General features: G+C 39.8%; 1 protein-coding gene across 1 annotated transcript; it reads right to left on the reverse strand.

Annotated features, from left to right (window-relative positions):
• Nucleotides 1-737: 737 nt before the first annotated feature.
• On the reverse strand, nucleotides 738-7,168 carry LOC131225314 (uncharacterized). Its single transcript, XM_058220836.1, has 7 exons — nucleotides 6,821-7,168; nucleotides 4,865-5,605; nucleotides 3,026-3,704; nucleotides 2,795-2,895; nucleotides 2,613-2,702; nucleotides 2,400-2,527; nucleotides 738-1,125 (listed from the first exon to the last, which is right to left on the reverse strand). The coding sequence occupies exons 2-7, from the start codon at nucleotides 5,501-5,503 to the stop codon at nucleotides 981-983; spliced, it is 1,782 nt and encodes a 593-aa protein (XP_058076819.1). The 5' UTR covers nucleotides 5,504-5,605; nucleotides 6,821-7,168; the 3' UTR covers nucleotides 738-980.
• Nucleotides 7,169-24,507: the final 17,339 nt, after the last annotated feature.

Genomic DNA, 24,507 nt, shown 5'->3' on the forward strand with positions numbered 1-24,507 from the left:
CCACACCTATTCCACTCCCTTTGCTACCTGCACATGCACAAGGTAGCTCGTGTACATGCTACCTATATGAATCCTGTGGCACAAGAATCAGATCAGCAGGTTACAGAGAGAAATAGCAGGCTTAACATTCCTGGCTTCTCATTTTTCTCACCCATCCAACTGCTACTAGCATCATCACCCACCTGCTGAATGGCCTCGGGAACACATACATGATTAGAAACAGCTGATGGGAAATGGCCTGGATATTGCACCAGTCCGCCACACCGGGACGTACAGTGGCATGCATGAACTACCTAGCACACACATGTAGACACAGTCTGCCACACTAAACTGGTTAGACAGCCGGACTGATACGAGGGGGAATGCTCCTTGTGGAAATTAGCCCATCGAGCGCATGTGGGATCTGGGGTGCTCGTGGGGCACTCCTAACAATGCATCCATGTCATCTTGAAAACCAGGAGAGCAACAGATGCACATTGCAACGACACCATTGGTTATCACATCACATGCACGCCGTTGGTTGTCAATTTTCCAAACCATCCATCACTTGCAAATGCACGTCTCACCTGATAAATGGACCAGCCAGAATATTGATCTTTAGCCATACCCCGACCTTCCTCTTACCATTGAAAGGGCATAGGTGAATCAAACCTACTTTGGTGGATGAAAGTGTATCAATTAATCCAAGATGCATGTAATCATCAATCCATGAGTAATGTGGTTCGATCGTGTAGTGATGGTTAGAACACATTGGCATTTTCGTAGTGTTAAAAAATGAGATTTTCTTTTAATGCCTATACACATTGAATGCATGAGCCTAATCGTTCTCAACAATCTGAAAGAACTCCATACCAATAACAGGAAAAATAATTCTTTCAACAATTCCACTTACAAATAAGGCATACCTGGATGTGCAGGTTGCCTGCATGTACTAAGGCAGCGAGGTAAAGGCCAAGAAGTTAAAGATGATGGATGATACCTCAGCAGGTTGTTACTGGATGCATCATTGCATGTACTGCTCGATAGCACTGGAGGCTGCATAGCGGGAGTTTCGATTTGGAATCACGGTACTTGTATGCATTTGTGCACAATGGTCCGGCACATTTCTCCCGAGGAGGAGGGTAACTGAATCAGGGGAAAAAAACAAGCAATTAGCAAAAGGAGTTTGTTTCAATAAGTATGCAGGCACGCAAACTGGGCTGTTAGGATAGGGAGAATCTACTGTGGACATGGAAAACCCCTGTGGAATCCTCAGGAAATGGAAAGCTGCCGAATCCAACAGTTATTCTGCTGTTTGGTTTGAACTGCTGTTTTCTATGGAAATGTTACAAGGTGATGGTCAAACCGCAAAAAGCTCTTTCATAAGCATGGAAATCTACATGATAAGGTTTCTTTCTTCTTCTTCTTCCTTTTTCATTCTTCCCCATCTAGTAGGTGCACCTCTGTTTGGCCCTGGGCCCCAAAAACGAGGTCAATCCGAAACTCTAGTAGGCGCACCTCTGTTAGTATAATACACTTATTCTAAAACTCCTGTGCATCGGACCCACCATTATGCTTTCATGGCATCCAACCCATCTAGAACGGCTGCCCCACCATGAAATTGGGACATCTGAAAAGTCAGGCCGATCAAGTAATCATGTGGCCGCCACATGAATTGGAGGCTTTTCAGTGGTTGTTCATAGCTTTCTATGGTCTAGCCCATCATGTTGTTTTTATGTGATCAAACCTGTGCACCAAGTGAGCTCTGCCCTCCTTTTTTTTTTTTTGGAAAGATCAAGTTAGCCCTGCCATGATGCTGGGATTTTCAAAAAATAAGGTCCATACAATCATCAGGTGGGCCATACGAAGAAAAAATGGACCACCACTCAAAAAAGCTCCCAATTCACTTTGTAGCCCATATGGTGGTTGGATTGGTCTGACCTTTGGGGAGTCCCACTTTCACGGTTGGGCAATTATTTTGGAGCAATTCGATGCCATACTCACCACAGTGGGACCCACACTGTTCGTTGAATAGCTTTTTTTCTCAAACAGAGGAAACAGTCACATAAGGGAAATTTGTTTTCTTTTCCAGATTTTCTCTCCAAACAAATACACCAGCAGAAGTAGGATATCGGTCTAGGAATACAATCCTGCGTCCCTACATCTGCATTTTGAGGAAGCAGGACAATTTTGGCATATTCCTCAAAATGCAGATTGTGGGATATGCTGAAGGCCCCCATACACGAAAGGCTCCCAGAAATGAGGAAAATATCAGAAAGGAACATTAAGAACCCGTTCTCATTTTAGGCCTTGGGCAGGTTCTCCTATACTCCTACCAACGTTTTGCACGTGCCGGACCAGCCCATAAGCCATAACTTGTAAAAATATAAACAGGTCCACAAGAGAGAATGGTCACTGACCTGCATGGCTTAGAGTCAAATATGCTGGGCAGGCCAACTTCTTTGGGAAATGTGACAACTGTGCCAGTTGGGCCCATGACCCATCTAACAGTGCTTGATGCAAGCATCACAGCATTGGCAGCCTTCTCCTGCATAAGCAACAGAACATTCCAAATTAAAGGGTAAACAATCAATCCTCAGGCAGAGAGGAAGAGTTTTGGTGCAGTTCAGTACCTGTTTCATTTCATCACGCCGCTTGCGCAGCTTATCTTCTCGCTTCTTCCTATTGGAATCTTGACCAAGTATTTTCCTGATTGCCTCGGCCTGTAAAAGATTCAGAACATTAGTCCCGCTTCACCCTTCAACAAGGAAAATGAAAAGAAGGAACAATTCAAAACAGAGAATAGTAGCCAAACCTCAGATTCCCTAGCTGCCTTTTCAACTTGCATTCTCCGTCTTTGAGCAGCCTCAGCTTTCTTCAGCTGCTGCTCCACTTCAGAAAGCTTCTCCTTTTGCTCTGCCAATGAACACAAGCTTCAGCATTGAGAGAGAGAGAGAGAGAGAGAGAGGAAATCTAACAGCAACCAGAATGCAACACAGAGTTCAAATAACTTGAAGGATGCTATGGAATCCAATAAAGGCCTTACTTCTTGGGGGAGGAGGGGGTAACCCATTTGGGAACTCGACTGAACCGGCATTGGCTCCAGTGGATACATCTTTGCCCGACTGGAGGGCCCGTTGACGCGATGTAAGAGAGATTTCCTTCTTAACATCAGTCAAAGAATCAAGAGATTCCTTCTTCTGCTTCTTCCTCTTATTAGAATCAGATCCCACATCCGACCCTAGTTCTTCCTCTTCGTCAATGTAATCTGTATCTTCAGATTCTCCCTCCAGTCTTGGTTTCTTCTTGCCCAGTAGTGATATGCCGCACTCTTCAACATCATCATCGTACTCATCATTCAATAGTCTATTTCTAGAATTTTTTGAATTTTTCCGTTTCTTGCTATGCAGTAGCCCATCATCGTCATACTCGGCTACACCAATCTTAGCAGTTTTGAGTCTCTCAAGATATCGAATTTCATCATCTCCATTGGCATCATCATCTAGAACACGCCTCTTGGGGACCCTCTTGCTCTTGCGAACTGGCTCAGAAGGGAGCATGCCAAGAGAATTGTTGAGCTGCTTTAGAGTTCCACTTTTTTCTGGCATTTTGCTTCTCGAATCCTTCAACGTGAGAGTAAAACTACCTCTTGAGAAATTTTTCCAAGGGATTCCTTGCAAGCCATTTGTTTGATCTGGTGGAGAGTGGGCATCATCCGAATTGTCCTGCAATCAATAAAAATTAAATATTTCACCAACATGGACAAAACATACGTTTTTAGATGAGCAGCTACTTAAAGAATCAAAGGCCAAAATTTTGGGCACATTTTGGGGCAGGCAGAATGCTTTCCTACCAAAAGAATATTTTGCTAATATCAAATAGCACTTGAAAGTCAAAAGTTATAAATAAATAAAAAATAAAAATAAAAATAAAAAAAACATTTCGTACGAGGAAAAATGATAACACAGGAGACATATATACATACACATGCATGTAGGGAAATGGTACCATGAGGTCGAGTTCTGTGGGGCCCACCGTGATGTGTGACAGACATCCATCCTATTAATCAGATGCACCATTCCATGGTGAGCCATAAGCCTAAAAATCAGGCCAATCCATGGCTTAGGTGGGCCACACCACAGACAACAGTTGAGAGTAGATGCACGCCCATTGAAACCTTCCTGATTGTATATAGGGCCCAGTGAGATGTGCTTTAGACATCCAGACCATCAATTGTGTGTCCCCCACTTGGATGAGGGGTCACAACAAATTTTTGGCCATTCCAAAACTCAGGTGGGCCCCGCCAAGTTATTTTAGATGTGCATAGGCAAGATTTCGCATGATTTTAGATGGTGTGGCCCACCCGAGTTCCAGATACGGCTGATTTTCGGCACATCCCGTATCCTAGAGCAGAGCTACCTAATGCATGGGATGGATGTCCATCACACATCAGGGTGGGGCCCACAAAGCTCGACTTCATGGGAAGGTCCCATGAGGTCAACCTCATAGTACCATTTCACACACAAAGCCACCAAATGATTTGAACAAAAGTAGGTTTGCAGAATTTCCCAACACTGCCTTTAAAAATATGGCAACAATAATTTGGACTAACTCTAATAAGATCATCCCTACCCAAACAATTGATGGGTACCAACGATAGGCAAAAGTTTCTAGATAAAAATTTTGCTACCTGAGATTTATTTTTAAAGGGTATTAAAGCTTTCTAGATGATTTTGTTTTAGAATTATCTGACAATTTTGCTGTCTGAGATTATTATTTAAGGGGGGAAAGCATTACATAACACAATCCATGGATATTAAAGCTTACTCTTCACACAATGTCTCATGATTTAATAGAATTTAGAAAATGTAAGATGGCAAAGTACCTGAAAAATTAGCTTCCGCCTCTGCCGAGAGGCATCTGAGTGAAAAGGTTTTGTAGAAGAACCACCAGTGGCACTATCCAATGTTGATTTTGCATGTATTGTCCGTGTTACTCCCCCAAGCTTGAGCTTCACTTTTCTAAGCTTGTTTTCATGTGGTGAAGAATCCCTCCCATCTCCTGTTCCATTGCTACTGCCGCTATCCTTAGAGTTGCTCGAGCTTTTCCAATTAGCAGGCGCAAGGGCGCCTTCACTACACCGTTTAAAATCCAATACATTTCGTCCCTTCTCGTGCATTGTCAACGATCTGTCTCTTGCACTACTGTTGTCATAGAACTTAGATAAATCTCCAAATCCCCCATCATCCTTCCTAATCTTTCTAGCGAAAGTTTCACCTTCACCCCTTGAAGAAGATGCATTAAGATTCATCTCCTTCCTTCGAAAGCTGGTGTTATAGGCTGTATTTTCATCACTGGAAACCTTGCTAACATTATCTGAAGGTGGTGTGGATGATGAAGGCGAAATATCTTGACCATCCACAAAGGTCTGTGAGTCAGGCCGAGGTCGCCTGGATGTATTACTCCTCCGCTTCTTTGTCACAGCACTTGAACCATCGAATCCACAGCTTCTCAAACCCTCCATAGGAGTTACTCGAGCTCAAACCTGCGAAGTTCCTTCTTCTTTGAAAACTATGGAAGAAAAGCTACACAACAACACCAATCATGGAATACTTTTTTCCCATTCCTGTTCCACCAAAACAAAAATAAGAAGAACAGCAATTGAATAAAATTCCTACAAATGCAATGCAGTAATACACGAAGAGAAATTCTACTACAAAGTGTACACTTCATTCATTTCCATAAACTGACAGCAGCAAAAGATCTCCACCGTCCATGCTTATAGAAATAAAGACAATTAATGTGGCAGTCCATTTCTGGATCCAATTTGGCAAAACTAACAAAGATCAAGTGCATGTCATTGTAGCATTTCTCATATTACTACACCAGCAGTTCAACAGAAGAAAGGCTTCCATGCACAGATAACTAAAACAAACCCAACAAGAAAACACAAATTCAGAAAACTAATGTAACAAAATTTTCTTCAGCGATTACTATTACATAAGACGAAAAAATAACCATAGACTCTCAAGCAAAGATTCAAATAGAGTGGGAAAAAAAAAAAACACGCACACATACACAAAGCAGAAAAACAGGGGAAAAAACATAAGTGCCTGCCTGCTTAGTATGTATTAAACTTCATCTCATTTTAGCTAATTGTGTGTATTAGAGATAATATTTCCTTTTGGTAAGGATTAAAAATAATCTTGAAAACCAACAATCATAATCCCTAAAACAGAATTAACCTTAACTAAATTGACAGGAACCCATTTTCAGGAGTCTCCTAAACAGGCCATAAGACCAATCCAAGAAAAATCAGAAGACATCAAGCAAACATCAATGAAAAATACACGCAAATCAAAACCAAACCGAGAAATATGGAAAAAAGTAATAATAACAACAACAATAATAAAACCCAGATCAGAACACAAAGTAACTCGAAAGCCAAGATCAGAACAGAACAAATCCAGAAAGTCCACATAGGAAACCCCCAAAAATATCAATAAGAAAACCAAATAAATCAAGAAATCAACCAACCCAGATTGAGAAAAAAGTAACAAAATCAAGAAACCTAGATATAAAAAAAGAAAAGAAAAGAAATCAAGAAACCAACATCATTGGAAACCATATCTATAATCAAAAGAGAGAAGAAATCAACAAATCCCAGATCAAAACACCCAATTCAACATCGACCCAGCAACCAACCCACCTCAAAAACACCAACCAAATCAAGAAGCAGAGAATTAATCAACAAACCCACATCAAAAGAAAACAGAAGAATTCCAGAAATCCGCATAGAAATTTCACACAGAGAAGAGAAAGAAAGGGAGAGAACCATTACCTTCTTCAAAGACATCTGAAACCCTAGGTCGCTCGGTCTGCAAAATAAGAGAGAGACAAGGGTGCGTGTATGTCTTTTATAATTTAGGGGCGAGTAGGTTTTCTTTCTGTCGGACAGTGGTTTTATTAAGGTGAAAGGAGCTTCGTTGTGGCTGTTTCCTAGTTTCTGCTGTGGTTGCTGTCGCTCTTGTGGTTGTAGTAGGAATATCGAAAAAGGCGGAGTGGAGATTGGGTCGCGATGAGAGATGTACGAGAGGGTTGTGCTAACATGCGCCATGTCGTTCGTATACCGCACCTGCGTCTCTCTAACTCTTTTCTTTTTATTTTCCCTCCCTCGATTCGTCTTCCGCGAGCGGAAAAACCCAGGGCTGATTTTTGAGGAAGAGAAAAGCTTTGATACTCTGGTAGACTATAGTGGATGATACGCATGCAGTTAGAAATTACGCCTGTGGCATACAGAGAAAGCCAAAGTAAACTCCTACGGTGTAGATATACAATGAACTATGCCTTATGATTATCTGAAATAGGGTTAGTGGACATCTATTGGACGGTTCAAAATCAAAAATATCCAATGGTCCTATTTCAATAAGAAAGTGTACATGAATCAGAGGCTAGGATTGTTCATCCAATCTAATTTTAAGATTGGGGTTTATGAATAGCTAGTTCCACAGTTTAAACGGCTTAACTTGAGTCAATGTATGCCACGTGTGCAATTTCGGAGTGCCTGTGCATCAAGTTTCATGCTCTGCCTGAGTGTCATATAACTCCCATTTTTCGAACTATAGAATGCTCGGCCGGGGATCTGTACATTAGCCTGTAATCGAGCCCAATCCAAACCGTTGAGACTGTGTCCCTCACTGTGAATGGTCCATGCAACGAAAATCTTAGTCATGATAACGTTCTAAAGTTCTTAATAGGGGGCCAGCAAGAAACGGCTCACAGCAATGCTAACATCCAGCCAATGGTATCAACGGCTTATATTTACTGAGACGTGGGCCCCATTTGTACGAAGCGAAGGGAGATGGTACGGTACAGCCGGAACAACCGGACTATGGTATAGCCATCTCCCAACCGTACACGTGGAAGGGTGATGTTTGGATTAGGTCCATCTATATAAACGAAGGCCGTTTTATAAATTAAAAAAAAACGTCACGATACCAATTACTATTTTCACAGTTTATCCCACTGAATATTCACCGTTAACTATCCATAATTCGCGAGGTCTTGGGTTTGAGTACCCATGGGTGGTGAAATCCTAGTTTTTATCCTATATCATGCCGTGACGGAGAAATAAGACATCTAATCTAAGGTTACTTCAGGCATTAGTATTGTAGAACTATAACAGAACGTGAGTCTAAAAATAAATTAGATTTAAAACTCATGTATAACCCATTACATGGAAAAGTGAGAAAAAAGTTCAACCATTGAAATCTTTCTTAAGCCCTGTCTGTCATGTTTAAAGGGAATGTTTGAGAGCGTGGATTTAGAATCCCACGGTTTGAAACCCTACTGTTGTGTTTGGCACCCCGGATTCAGAACCTCCTGTAATTCAAAAGTAGCTATAGGCAATATATTTGAAGGGATTTGAATTTAATTATTAAACTTTAATATCTTTAATTAGTGTACTTGTGTAATGTTTGATACAATGGTTGTGAAAATATATACTTTGCTTGAAAATGATAAAATTTCAAGTCTTAGATGGGCCATCAGCACAAGATCACATCCAAATGACTAACTAATGATTTTTAGCCATTGATTTACATGGACAATGTTTGGACAGTGCCAATCATTGTGTTAAAGTAATTATAGTGATGCAATTGATAATCTAATTGTTTTGAGACACTCTCAATAGGCCATGTGCCCAATAGATTAATAGTCTAGTAACACGTTACACATGTAGCTCTTAGAAGTATTTCAGATGTAATTCAAGTTTTGACCTTAGATTTCAAACTCTTAAATTTGAAACCCTCTAATTACTCCCTAGTGCCAAATATAACAGGTGATTTGAACTCAAATTCCCTCCAAACACCCAAATTCATGATGCCAAATGACCCCTTAGGTTATTGCTATGCAAATGAAATATAGACCCAAATATCATCCAAATACAATACTTCCATAACCCTTACCAAGTTTTCATTGGCTGGTGTTTAATTCCTTCCATCCAGTGTATTTGGGTCACATGCATTTTCCATATGTCTGATTTCATGCTCACAGACCCTATATATGAGTCCGTACACATGGCTCAGTGGTAGATTCATTAGAGTTTCAACACAAAGGTCATGGGTTTGGAGTGCCCATAATGGCCTAAATGGATTGGCTACTCCCCCTACACCATCCTATGGGCCCCACCATGATTTATTTGTTTCATCCATTCCGTTCATCCATTTTAACAGATCATTTTATGGCTTTATCCCAAAAATGAGAGGAATATAAATCTTGGGTGTACCACACCACATGAAAACAATAGTGATTGGATATCCACCATTAAAATCCTCCTAAGGCCCACTGTACTGTTTATTTGACATCCAATATGTTGATTAGGTCATAAAAGCCCAGATGAAGGGAAAAAACAAAAATCAACTTGAGCCAAAACTTTTGTGGCTCCAAAATATTTTTTAATGGTCAACACTCATTCAACACTGTTTCTGTAATGTGTTCCATTTAAGATTGGGATATACCTCATTTTTGGTCTCGTACCATAAAATGATCTTTAAAAATAGATGGACGGCATGGATGAAATACATACATCATGTTGGGGCCCACAAAGCACCGACCACCAGGCATTGGCTGGTGACGGGGGAGTAGCCAATCCGTTTCCCATTATGGCATGTGTGGGTGTGAGAGAGTGTGAAAAAAAAAAAAAAAAACAAAAAAAAAATGACAGCATATGTTAGATTCCAGGAATAAAGGGTCTAATTTTAAAAAGGAAACAACAAGGTTTAAAAGAGCCTATACAATATTCTATATTCCTATTTTATTATTGTTTAAAAAAACTGATTGACGGAGTGACTTCGAGGCAGGCATCTTGTGAGCCTACTTTCCATTACAATACGCAATTCGTGTCTACTTTGACAAGAGAATGATAAAATGCCTCTAATATAACTTTTTAAGAAGCAGATTAGGTGAGGCTTAGAGACAGTGGGTCCCCTACTATGGGCCACTTGGTGTATTCATTCAATATTCACGTTCTTCGTTCATCCATTTTTTTCAGATCATTTTATGATATACATCCCAAAAATGTAGTAGATTTAGAAATCAAGTGAACCCTACTATATAAAATATTAGTAATTCAACTCCCTACCATTAAAAACTTGCAAAGGCATACTGTAATGTTTCACAAAGTTTGTTTGCCATCTAACCTCTTGATAAGATCACCCAAATCTAGATGAAAGTAAAAGAACAAATATCAAATTAATCACAACCTTTTATAGCCCACAAAAAGTTTTAAGTTGTCAATCACCAACGTTTCTTACAGTATGGTCCACTTGAGATTTGGATCTATTTCATTTGTGGGCTCGTACCATATAATGATCTGGAAAAAAAAACGTACATACGGCGTAGATACATAATACATACATCAAGATAGCCCTACGCCAAGAGCCGCACCTATCCTGCTCCCGACTTTATGGGGAGGCGCAGATTAGCCTCTCTACGCACCTGGCTTAAGTTAGAGAACGGCGTAACGCGAGTTCGTCCACATGGAAAGCTTAACAGCTTTTTTCATGTTAAAGGCTAGGGTGGGCACACGTGTGGTTTGCATGGGACATCGTAGCCATCTCTCAGATGGGCCCCATTGTGCAAGATGAATCATTGGATGCACTAGTTGTGGGCCACAGGATCAACCGGCGGTCGGTTTTTTGGGCCAGTTTATGTAGCTGATGGGATCGACCTGGGCCCACCTGATGCACGGTTTGGATGTGTCACGTGGCCATGCCTATAGGTGCGTGTGGGCTTAAGCAACAAAACTGTTTCTTCTCCTCTCCTGAAAAGGACAGGCAACTCGCAGGAGTTGACGAAATTGTAGTTCTCTATCATAGGTTGCTGACTCGTCCGAGTCAACTCGAACTCAGTAGATCCAATCCGATTCGGCACCAGAAGTCAGCATTGAAAAGTTGCCTCACTCGACAGTCAACTCCGGACCAAACGAGTGGGTCCAAGTCACTGAATGTATCTCTAGATAGGGCTGAAAGTCCGGCCGGTTTAACCCAACCAACCCGACATTGAGTTGGGCTCGGTAGGATGTATCGGGTTCGGTCTTAGGCTTGGGCTATACATACACCAACCTGATAAAACTTGGCTTGGGCTTAGGTTGAAGTCTCGAGTTACTTGACTCAACCTGAACCCGATCGATATATAAGCTACTTATAAATTATAACTGGATGCGGATTGTCCATGTTGAAGGTACATGAAATTTTAGTGCCGTCAGGTCTCATTAGTTCACATTATTTCTGATACACCAAATTTCTCTCCCAAATAAATTACATGCTATACAACATGACTTTTAAATGAGTAGTTGTCCTATATTTTAGCCAGTTTATTTACGAAAAAAAAAAAAGTTCTGTACAATAAATAATTACATATATAATTATAAAATCATAGGTATAAAAAAGTAAGACATGTATTAAAATATAATAAACTAATATAACAACGAAAATATTAGCATGTATCTACCCGGCCAACACTACTAAGCTCACTTAGATTGGGCTTGGGTTGAGAATTCCCAACCCGAGGTTGAGTTGGGTTAGATTAGGGTAGAGGTATAGGAACCTTGTGTTGGGCTAGGGTTGAGCACTAACCCGGCCCGACCCGACCCGGCCCAACCCAACCCAACCCAACCCAACCCAACCTACTTTCAGATAGACCTCCAGAGTTCAGATGGGGTGGCAACTGGGCTGGGCTGGCCCGAGTTCAGCCCACTTGGGCAGGTTTAGGCTCATCAACGGACCATGGGTTGGGCCCACTTGATTTGTTGGGCCCACTTACCGGATTGACTCGCTTGGGCTGAGTCTCGTTCTAGATCCCAAGTCATGCACTGGAAATGGACACAACTTGGCCTGGACAGGTTACAATCCTACACCTTCATTCTATGATGGACCCACTCTTAATGAATGGGACCGTTAACCTAATGGGCCATCCCATGTTGAAACCTTAAGTGCAGTATCATCATTTCACCACTGGACAGAATTCACGGCTTGGATGGGCTGCATGCTTAGCTTGAAAACGAATGGTTAAAACATAAAACAAAGGAGAATTACTATGGAAAGAGAGGTTGAGATCTAATCAGCCATAGGCTACGGTCCCACAACTTATGGCACCATACCATCTTTCCCACTAAAATGCCACTTGTATAGGGAAAGCAGTAGGCCCACCGTCAATATCACTCTTCTCTAAGATCAGGCTTATTTGCTACTTGGTGGGCCGCTGATGTAAAGCGGATTGCAGATAATTTCATGGCCAAGATGGATTAGAAAAGGCCCAATTGGAAGCGGAAGTGATCTAGACCGTCGAGAAACGAACATATCTCGCAAATAGAATGAGTTATCCTACGTATCATTTATGATTTTGGGGTAGGACGAGCTACTTCAGCCACCCAATGGGTTTTCCACACCAAAGTTGCGAAATACCATCAGATCAACCGTCAAATTCCTGTTTTAACTTTGTTTTTACTATTTATATAGTAAGTTTTAGTTTGAGTATAACTCTTCATCTGTTGGGCTCTAGGAGTTGCGCTAAACATGAAAAGTGCTTAGAATGGTTAGGGGAACATCACGGTTCTGCCAAATAGGACACTTACTATTTTTGGCTGAAAACCATGCGCATTGGTAGGAATTACGACGGTCTATAAAATAGTAAGTTTACTATTTATGGTAAGTCGTGATTCCTATGAGTTTTAGTTGTAGTTTAATTCGGAAACTTCTTACATGGTTTAGGGCTTGTTTGTTAAATCTGAAATTTGAAGTTTGAATATGAAATCCAAATCTGAAGTCATAAAACTAATATTGAATTTAGAATAACTTGTTTGTTAACTAACGTCTTAAATGTTTGAAATATATTAATTTGACACATTTACCTATATGAAACAACTATGATTGAACATCTATCTTTAAAAACTCTATGAATTTCACTGAAATGTTTATTTGTCATGTAACCTATTGAAAAGGTCACAAACAACTAAACAAAGAGATGACACAAATATCAATATGATCCAAAGCTTTTGTGGCTCAAAAGAATTTTTAAATGGTTAATCACCACTGTTTCCTATACAAAGGTACATCTAAGATTAATTTGAAGCTAATTTATTTTTTGGATCATGCCCTAAAATAAGCTTTCAATATAGATGGACAGTACAGATGTAGTCACATATATCACAGTAGGCCCCACAGTCAGGGTCCCACCCACCTTGGTGGATTTGGGGGCGCACCAAATCCGCTCCTCAAATTGGGAAGGCAGATTGGCTAGTTACCTTGCCACTAGCCAATGGCTATTGGTCGGTGTTCTGTGGGCTCCACCATGATGTATTCATTTCTCTGCTCTGTCCATCCATGTTTATAGGTCATTTTATGGCATGATCCCAAAAGTGAAGTATATCCAAATCTCAAGTGGATCACATCATAGGAAACTGTGTTGATTGATTGCCCCCCATTAAAAAGTTATTGGGCCCACAAAAGTTTTGGATCAAGTTGATATTTGTTTTTCCCTTCAATCCAGGTCTGTATGACCTAATCAACAGGTTTGAGGTCAAATAAACTTTACAATGGTCACTAAGAGATTTTTTATGGTGGGCACTTAATCACTATTGTTTTTCTTTGTTGCGGTCCACCTTAGATTTATATGCCTCATTTTTTTAATATCAATGACCTATTAAATGATCTGGAAAAATGGATGAATGGCGTAGATGAAACACATACATCATGGTTGGCCCACAGAGCATCGACCACTAGCCACCCGGCTAGTGGCACCGTCACTGGCCAAACGACATCCCTTGGTGTGAGCCGCCTTTCCCATGAAGTCTACCGCTGGAAATTTACGTGGGGCCCACTATCTGTTTTGCGAGATCATTTTAGGACATAGTGTTAAAAATAAGCCGTATCCAATACTCGAATGGGCCATTAAACATGGACATAACACTTTCCTTCTTCCGTGTTAACAAACACCACTAAACATGGAACATTTTTCAAATTCTGTGTTAAGTGCAAAAATTTAACATTAACAAACAGGCCCTTAGTTTCCCTGTAAACTCGTTTATTCAATCTATCAATCAATTTATGAATTTTCTAGAATATTATTTCTATTTTCTTGATTTTTCTTCATAGATTCGAGAAGTCTATGTGAGGAGTCTAGAGAAGTTCGCGGATTCAAAGTAGTTATCCTCGAGGAAGACGGTCGTGATCGACCTCATCACGTTCATCCCTGCGTCAGCCCCACCTGTATGTTGAGTCAGAACGCTTGGTCCGTTCCGGCGCACTTTAGATGGACTGCGACCCAAAAGGTTTCCAGATTAGAAGATCCTAACCACCCATCTTGGGCCCTTTTCATTTGACTAATGACAGTTGCTGGATCTCTCTTGAACCGTCTATTTAAGATTGTCCTGTAGAGGAGATCTTAAGGATGTGGTTCATCACTGGTGGACCCAACAAAACGATGATCTGGATTATTGAAACATGGAACCAGTAGTCAGAAAATATGGCTACTTGGATTGGGAGGATTATGGGAATTCATACGCTGAAAATCTTTCACTTAATAACCAAACTAAAAGAATAAACATTTGAACTGTTCCATGACAGTGTTTTTGCAAGGATTGAGTGGCTTTCCGTGAATTTCGAAAAAGGCTGAGGTACTGCTCCCTTTCTTTTCAATATGGAATGCCCCTGTTTATGAGCTTCATGAATTCAATGCCCGTATGTTCCTGCCTTCGGAAATAGCAGGGTGAGATCTAATTTTTGTAAGATTTTGAACACCATCCTATAATGTGTCGTCTGTCCAACGGTAACTTAATAGCATAGGCATGAATATCGGTATCGTATTGGTGGCCAAATCATATCTGTATCAGCATGAGACGGTACAGATCTCTGGGTTGTATCAGGCCACAAAAAAAAAAAAAAACTGGCATGTATCGAGCCCATCCGCCTATAAAAATTTAATTTCTCGTCTTTAAAAAAAACAAAAAATCATGAAAGAAGTTTAAAAAGTCATTTTAAACTGGATCTATACCTATTTTGGGATTAAAAAAATAATTTGAATGGAATTCGACAAATCAAAGCGAAGCGGACCATTTTTTGGGAAAGAATGATAAATATTCACTTTCTTTTTTATATTTTCATCTTCTTTTTATTATATTTCAATGTAATGAACCCTAGTTCACCAAATCATGTTTGATTTGTGTTCAATTGGATCCCATTTAGTTTACATTCAACAAGTCAAACCGACAGACAACATTCTCATACTGGATTGTCCGATACACCGTCATATGCATGTTCAAAATACCAAAAAATGAATGATTTAAGAATATTTTATTGTTCTCCTCTTCTTCTTCTTTTTTTTCTTTTTTTTTTACTGAAAATTTCTTAATTCTTTGGCTCTTTTTTTTTTTTTCTGACCAATACGGACGACACATTGATGGCCTTATCATATCATTTTTTGGACGGACCGATAAGCCCTCCAATACCGATATTCAGAACCATGGTTGGTGGCATAAACTAGAAAGACTTCTTTCCAACGGTTCCATGGAGTATCTGAAACGAGCCCTAACCCTACATTTCAGCGCTCTGTTTCAAACTGATTCATCAGTTCGTCAGTAGATATCTTCTCCAATTTAAGATGGTATGGTGAAAGTTTTCACGAAGCTAGATTACAGTGACGAGGGATAAGAACAGCTTGTTGGTTCTGCTTCATGTGAGTAAAACAAAGAAATGAGAAAGCATGTCAAAAGATTGCCTTAGCATTGCAGCCATGGCTTTAGGAGGATATATCCTTCATTCAACTATTCTGTCTGGCTAGCAAAAGGAAGGATCATCACAGCCATTCATTCAAATAGCCCCCAACATCATAGAATCTCAGACTTCTGAAATTATGGGATGTTGGTTTCAATCCACATCCAAATGAAACCACAAAAGTGTAAATTTTAATTGAAACAACAAGGCCAAACTTCTAGTTTCACCTCTAACAATTAACACTAGTGATTTCATGGATTTCCATTTACAATTTTATAACATTCTGCTGAAAATACTCAATCTGGCTGCATTGGTGATGTAGAGCAGGTCACGGACACTTTCATGGCATAGATGGACCAGAGAAGGCTCTATTGGATCTGGAAATGATCCGGACCATCAGAAACTTAAAACAGTCTTATCTTGCAAACCAAAATGAGTTTTTCGATGTTTCATATATGATTTTGGGGTAGGAGAAGCTACTTTAGCCAACCAACCCTGCTATGCTGGGTTGCCTACACCGGATTTGCGAGATTCCATCAGATCGACGGTCAAAAGTCCATTTTATTTTCATTTTTACTATAAATATTAAATTTTAGTTCGATAATAACATTTGATCCTTTGAGTTGTAGGAGTCCCAACATAGGCCAAATTGGACACTTACTATTTTTGGCCGAAAACCATGAAGTCTAGCATAAATGGTGACCGTCTATAAATAATAAGTTTCCTATTTATAGTAAGTCACATTTTTAGGGAGCTTGAGTCTAAAACTTGTCTTAGGTTTGAGCTCATTAGTTAAAGGATTGTAAATTCATTTTTTTTTAATAATCAATCAATTTATTTTTTAATTATTAAAAATTATTTCTATTTTATCCATGGTAGATTCGAGGAAATTCTGTGAGGAATCCAGAGAGCTCCATGGATTCAGAGTAGTTATCCTTAAGGAAAACGATGATCGACCTCATCACGTCATTCCCCATGTCAATTGGCCTCATGCTCCACGGTTAACTTTCGATGAGGGTTCCTTTCTAAGATATGAGGTTGAAAAGGCTTTTAAAGAAAAAAATAAAATCTGTAGGCCCCATGAAAGTTTCCTATGCTTGCTTCTATTGAAGCATATCTAGTGAATTTGATCATCTTTTGATGAGAGATGCTTCACTAGAAACATGAGTTCATCAGAACACAGAACCAAACATCTAGTAAAAGACGGTAACAAAACCAATTACTTCAAAGAAACACTCATATTCAAGCATCATGTGTTTATGAATGATAGATTGTGATTGTAAATGATTTCATGCTTGTTGTCCACAAAATAAATATAACTTCCAGCTTCATTTTTGCCTTGGACTAGTGGCATCTAATCACCTACGATAATTCTGGATGTCTTCTTCATGGCTCTTGTCATTCAACAAAGACATCAAACAAAAGCTACAAACAGAAAATTCATTTCCATAACTCATCGAAAAGAAATAGAAAAATCATTTCCATAGAATCATATGTTCATATAATCTGTAAACCAAGAGAAAGAGCAGAATACAGATTTTCAGTGCCCAGCGAGATCGACTTTCAAATAGAAGCTCAATGGATCTAAGTCTCCAAAGCGTTCCATCACAATCACCAGTCTCACGACATACTCCCTCTGTTTCATGGTGAATCAATGACAATTTCCCTTTCAATCTTTAAGTGCAATTTTTTAATTTTTTATTTTTACATGCCAGAAGAATTACAACCTCATCTATGATATGCATCCTTCTTATACAGTTAATAAGGAAGAAATGCCATTGCCTGTTGGGTGGAGTGCCTACAGTTAGGATTGTACCTTCTATCATGGGAATGGCCCAAAATCCAATCAGCATGAAATTCAAAGACTGGTGTTATAGAGCATATGCAGCTTTTGAGGGATGGTTTCAATCTTCCACATTTGTGCACTACTGGCACAGGTGACAAGTGATGAAAATCATTAAAAAGAAAAAAAGAGAAAAGGCAGCCGCCCGACCAAGAGACAGTACAGCGCAGCGCGATTAAAAAAAAAAAAAGAAGGTGGCGACCAAACCAACCCTAATATTTCCAAGGAGAGAGAGAGGGATGGTAAATAGAGTCTGGTTCCTTACAACTAGCTGCATGCAGGGCCTGTAATGGTTTGTACGCAACCTGTCCAGCACGGTTGCTCTACCATTAAAATGGCACACTCCAAAATTCAAGTTAATCCAGTCACCAAGAGGCTATTGTTTTATAATGGACAACCACCCCAAAGCTCCAAAATTTACTTAGTGGCCACCTATTTATAGAACCAGCTTAATTTTTTAGGCATCTTATTTTCATGATGGGCTTGGACATCTTAGATGCAATATACACACCAAGCTAGGGCCCCACATAGAGCAAGTTGCCCCAAAATTCTCCCTACAAGAGGAACCATTTATGTCAAAGACACTTTATAAATCTTACATCTTTACTATATATATATCCGTGTTATTTATGCATCTTACACTTTTATTATATATTCATGTTATTTTTGGTAAAATAAATAATTCATATTCTCTACTGCTTACGTAGATTTAAGATGCTATTAGAGCCAGAGTAAGTCCCAGTTTCTCCGGTTTGAAGCGCAAAAAAAGTTGGAGATTGTTCATGCAGCCCTCACTATCGACTCTACAGTAGGTAAAGCTCTGCGGTCATCCCTGTCAAGCGCAAGGCCTCTTTCAAGAAGTGTGTCCCCACCATTTCGGTACCAGCATGGCCCCGTACAGACGGCATTCCAGCGGCGCCCCACCCCCTCCGTCTCCGGAATCACATCAACCAGCATTTCTCTGCCACTCGAATCGCTGCCTGTTTTCTATTTTCAGCTGGCTTGTGGAAATCCTCGAAGCCGTTCTTGTTCGTCACCTTTGTCTCGCTGAGACCGTGCCATTGCCACCGCCTTTGTTCGTCGCCACTGCTGCCTATGACCAGTGACTGTCATACCCACCACGGCTTACCATATCCTCAAATCCCCTCTCTCTCATCCCCGGCCAAACTCCAGACCAGATCCGGCAAAAAAAAAAACCCACCTCAGACCGCCAGTCGCCACACCCTGTGGCATCTCTCTCTCTCTCTCTCTCTCTCTCTCTCTCTCTCTCTCTCTCTCTCCCCTCCACTAGCGAATCGAATTCCGGCACAGCTCAACCCCTACCGGTGGCGTCGCTTGCGCTCATCGCTCTCTTATCACATCTGCTCCGGCAAGGGAGCGGATTAGGTGAGACCCGGGATACACCGAGGTGGGTGGGACCTCACAGTGATGCATCCGCCTTAAATCCACACCGTCCAACCATTTTGAAAGCTCATTTGAGGGCATGATCTCAAAAATGAATCTGACTCAAATCTTCGGTGGACCACATCAGAGGAAACAGTCGTGAATCCCACTATTAAAAACTTAATGGATTCCACCGGAAGCTCACGGACACCTGAATGAAGAAACCACACAAATATCATATTCATCCAAAGCTTTTATAGCTCACAGGAAGTTTTTAACAGTCCACCACTGTTTCCTGTATTATGGTCCAGCTGAGATTTGGAACTGCTTTAATTTTTGGATAATGGTAAACCAAGATTTCAAAATGGATGGACCACATGCATGGATGTAGTCACATACATCACAATGAGCCCTACGGTCAGGTTCCAACAACTCGGTGAATCAAGGGTCTCACCTAATCCGCTCCCCAATGGCAAAGTGCTACAACCTATGCAGAAGCTGATTGTGTGGGGTGCAACACACCACCGACCTTGGTCGTATATTAACGCCACCAAGTTCTATGGGTCTCACCATGATGTATGTGTTATGTCTGCGCTGTCTATTCATTTTGCTAGATAATTTTAATCTATGAGCCAAAGCATAAAGTAAATCCATGACTTAAGAGGAACAATGACACCCCCATTGAAACCTTCTTATAGCCCTCTGTGATGTTTATTTGCCATCAAAGTTGTTCACAAGGTAACACATACCTAGGTAAATAAAAAACACAAATATCAACTTGATCCAAAACTTCCGTGATCTCGACAAGTTTTCAACAATAAATATTTAATCCCAGTTGTTTTTTGCGGTGTGGTCCGCTTGAACCTTAGATTTGACTCATTTTTTGTCTATAATGTAAAATGATTTCTCAAAATAGAGGGACGGTGTGGATATAATATATACAACATAGTGGGACCCACAAAACTTGGTGACGTGCACACCTAATAATCAGCTTCCAGCCTCCTCACATGTGCTTCCTCGCAGAGTAGCCTGCTACGAAGATCTAACAATATCTCCACATGTGGCTCGTCTTCTTCAAGCTTTGCCTTCAGCAAGGAAGTGGATTGTCTGGCAAAGTTATGTGGGCCACATGACATCCACACCGTCCATCTATTTTGTGAGATCAGTTTAACACTTGAGCTAAAAAATGAGCTAGACCCAAACCTCAAGTGAACCACACCACAAAAAGCAGCAGGATAGTCCCATATGAAGGGAAAACACAAATACTTCCATCGCCCTCGAGAAATTTTCAACGGACATTCAACGTTCACTGCTTCCAATGGTGTGGTCAATTTGGGGTTTGTATGTGCCTCACTTTTGGGCTCATGTACAAAAATGATCTTAAATAATGGATAGATGGGTGGGAATAACAAATACATTCAAGGTGGGGCCCAAATAACTTTGCCATATCAACACACCACCAAAGTCGGGATGTCTAGTTACTTGCATCTCTTTTTCCTTTAATATTTTTTTTCCTGAGAATAATCTCCAAAAGTGCGCCTAATGTTGATGCGCATTTGGAGACAATCGATCCATAATCACCATTTTTCCCCTACTGTGTCAGCACCTCCATTCACCCATCGTCACAATCTCAGAACATCGTTGAGAAATAAATATAATCATTATTAAAAGATTTCTTGTGACTATTTCTAAGTATAGTGTGGAATGAGTCAATCATCCACTTTAGTTTGTCTCGATACACCTTCGGGATACGCCGTTCTCAACCAAGCCTTGCTTTTGTACCTGGGCGTATAGACTTATTGTCTGAACTTATTATTATGTCCCGCATATGGACCTGACCTAATTACGTTAGGCATATGGGCCGAAACTTTTTTTTTTTTTTGGGAACATTTAGAGTTACCAGAAGAACAATAAGTGATATCCCAGCTGCTAAAATTGTATATCCATCCGAGTGCAATGGGTGAAATCATGGGAACCAAAAGTGTCATTAGATTATTACTAGTCATTGGAAGTGCCATTAGTTCACATCCCAGAAATCTTTAAAAATGTCTGCTTCATGCTACTCATCCTTTCATCACCACTTGTCACTTTGTCACCTTATGCTCATCTCATACTACACATTCAATTCATCGTTCATGTTACTCATTCACCCGTCACCACCTTACTATTAAATTTTTCTCTCTCTCTTTAACTTTCAAATAGATGTTTATTGTACTTTTCAAACCTAAGTTCCTCTTTTTCAGGGCACTCTGAGATTCTCAGTGGTGTGAGATGCCTCTGCTCACTTCATGCTACTCATCGTTTCATTACCACTTGTTGAAAGTGTCTGCTCACTTCATACCAATTGTTTCATCACCACTCATTGCTTCGTTGCGTCATCCTCACCTCATATACTGCAAATCGATTTGTCACTCATCTGATTTGTTGACTCATCATCACATTACCATTAAATCTTTTTTATTTTTAAATAGATATTCATTGTATCTTTTAAACTCAAGTTTCTCTTTTCAAAGCACCTTGAATTTTTTAGTGAAATAAACAAATTCATATTTTCCACAATATAGACCCTTTCGTTTAACACTTGGTGAATAGAATCCTAATAGCTTCCTAAAGACGTGAAACCCATTTCAATAAACCCTAAATTTTTAGTGAAATAAACAAATTCATATTTTCCACAATCTAGACCCTTTCGCTTAACAGTTGGTGAATAGAATCCTAATAGCTTCCTACAGACGTGAAACCCATATCAATAAACCCCGAATGCATTACTTTTTGGGGATAAAATTGAACAATTACTCTAAAACATCACATTAGAATGCATGTCGATGATCCAACAATTGAGCAGATGAAACCCCTAAAAAACAACATTGAATTTAAAGAGAGCCATTTTGCTTATGCCCTAATACATCATTATTTCCTAATACTAAAAGCAGATTCCATTTCTTCTCAAATTCAATACATTATCACATCATAAAATTTCATAATATTTTGCTGCTAACTAGATTGATTAGTCATAAAATATCGTGATATTTCACTATATTTTTGTGCAAGTAAAGATACTATTAGCTTCTTCTTCTTTTTTTAATACATTGAGAGGAAGACTTATGAAATCATCGGAAGGATTAGTTTACATCTCATTCACTTCCTGATCAAGAATCTTCTCCACTAATGGGTTCTTGCAATTGTGTTTCTCCTCCGCCATGATGGTGTATAGGATAAGTGGTGTAATTCAGTAGCATAGGATAGAGAAATGTGAAATGGGAGGAGAAAAGCCAAGGGATTTGTGCCAGGAAATGAGAGAGGAGAGAGATTTGATAGGACCAAAATCGTTTGCAATACCTTCACGGAAATACATCTCAACGAATTATACGATACATCGGGACTCTAGCTGTTGGATTTGTCACTTTTAAATGACACAATTTATTTATTTCATAGAGCTTCCATTGGATGGCGCATGCTAAAAAATAACTCTAGATTTAAACCTCTTAACCTTACAAAGGAAATGATATAGCAAACATACATCTTCAGAACAAAATATTCAAATTATCGAAGGGCTGAAATAAATCCAAGTTCGGCTTTTATTTGTTGTCTTTCCACCATAAAAGTGAGACTTGCCATATTAATGGTTTGGATCATTTGAAAGATGACCCAGATTTAAAGGCCAAAGTCCCAAACCTTGCGCACAAAAAATAAGGAGTTGGGGGGATGTTCATGCTCTTTCTTCTCTCTCTTTTATTCTCCCCTGCAATATGATCTAAAATCAGAAGAGTTAGGGTCTAGGAGGTGCACTTAATATGGTGCTCCTCCAATCTATGGACTTTCATGTATCCTATTGTAAAGAAAATTTGTTAATTCGCTTCTGTCGTGCACATAACCATAATCTAATCTCTTCCCTATCAAGGATATTCACTCATAATATAGATTCCATGCTGATCAAAACTTTAACGATTGAAAACCTTTCAAAAGTTGATTATAACCTTTCAAATACTAGGCCCAGCAGAAAAACCACTCAATGACTTCCTCATCTATTTAGATATTGTCTTAAATGATTACCATAATAAAACTAGTGGATTCATTGTCGACCCATGTAAGAATCAATGAACCTTGATAGACATACCCAAGATTACATAGTTTCAGTGGCCTTGAGAGTCAGATCCACCTGGTCAAGATCCAAAACTCTCACACATCCTCAGTTCTCAAGATTAATAAATTAATGTGTGCACTCAAATCTTTTATCGCATGATTATAGTCTAGGTTAATAAGTCTCTGAACTATTAACTTAAACTTTGATCCACTAATGTAAGTATTTAAGGGTCCACACTAGAATCCTATATCATCACACACACACACACACACACACACACACACACACACACTCTCTCTCTCTCTCTCTCTCTCTCTCTCTCTCTCTCTCTCTCTCTCTCCTGTGTAGGGTAGGGACGAAAGTGCACGACCAACTCCAAGTTGGTTTTCATTAGTGAAGACCTTCAATCATAACTCAAGTCAGTCCCCTCATATAGGATGACCATACATCTCTAAGATCGATGTCCACATATGTGTTTTAAGCATATGTGACGATTACAGGTCATCTAAGATTGGGATCCATGAAACACAACTCTTCACATTCTGTGACCACTGTCTAATCTCAAGTTCTCTAAAACTATGGATGTACCATGTACTCCTCACATGATCTGATGAATGTAAGATAAATACAACACTAAGTATGTCTAAAGTATACAACGCATGTCTAAGAAGGACCTATGGTCATCAAGATCAACGGCTGAGATCGATTGCCCAATCACATCCGCATGGATAGTGAATTAGGGTGCACATTAGTTTTTTGGAACACTAACTCTAACTATCAAAATTCGTAAAATGTTATAATAATAATAAAAAAATCTAATTCCTCTCTTGTAACGCCCTGAAATTCGGGTGTCGAGCATAACTCAGCTCCCGAGTTCCAAAACATCACTTATGCAACATAATTAATGAGAGATGTATGTTGACTGTATTAGTGCATAAAACATGGACTAGATTAAGCCCAAACACAGATATGATTCAGGGACAAGTGAATAAAGCAAGCGGAAGACTTATAGCAAAATATGTGTACAAGTGTAAATCCCTTAATTACATATACAAGCCAGATCGTTTGAAAGTGTTGTGTAACAAAATTCGAGTATAAATTACATCATTTTAGTTCCAAAAATATAATCCCAGAGATCCCGCGCAACAGACCGAGGCTCGCTAGAACCCGTCTGAAAACTGCATATAGGAGAAGGCAGCCTCGTCGTCATCCAGCTCCCGCTCTGCCTCAGACGTAGCATCCACATCTGCAACATCAGGGCCTAAGACAGAGTCTGGTGGGTGTGTAACACCACCCCAGAAATGTGGGAGTGAGTGATCAACTCAGTGGAAATATAAGGCACTGGTTAACATGTTATCAGTTCAATCAAACAGTAATGATAAAGCAGAACAATTAAATAAATCCTAAGTACTCTTGTTAATGCAAGGATGAATGCAATATGATGCGTG

This window comes from Magnolia sinica, chromosome 14 (genome assembly GCF_029962835.1).
Source record: "Magnolia sinica isolate HGM2019 chromosome 14, MsV1, whole genome shotgun sequence".
NCBI lineage: Eukaryota > Viridiplantae > Streptophyta > Magnoliopsida > Magnoliales > Magnoliaceae > Magnolia > Magnolia sinica.

What these genes read in the sequence shown, in the direction of transcription:
- LOC131225314 (XM_058220836.1), bottom strand. Translation starts at nt 5,503, where the DNA reads ATGGAGGGTTTGAGAAGCTGTGGATTCGATGGTTCAAGTGCTGTGACA. An exon ending in AGGCAGCTAGGGAATCTGAG is followed by an intron (nt 2,703 to 2,794) that starts GTTTGGCTACTA and finishes AATCTTTTACAG; the next exon opens with GCCGAGGCAATCAGGAAAAT. An exon ending in GGCGTGATGAAATGAAACAG is followed by an intron (nt 2,528 to 2,612) that starts GTACTGAACTGC and finishes TTGCTTATGCAG; the next exon opens with GAGAAGGCTGCCAATGCTGT.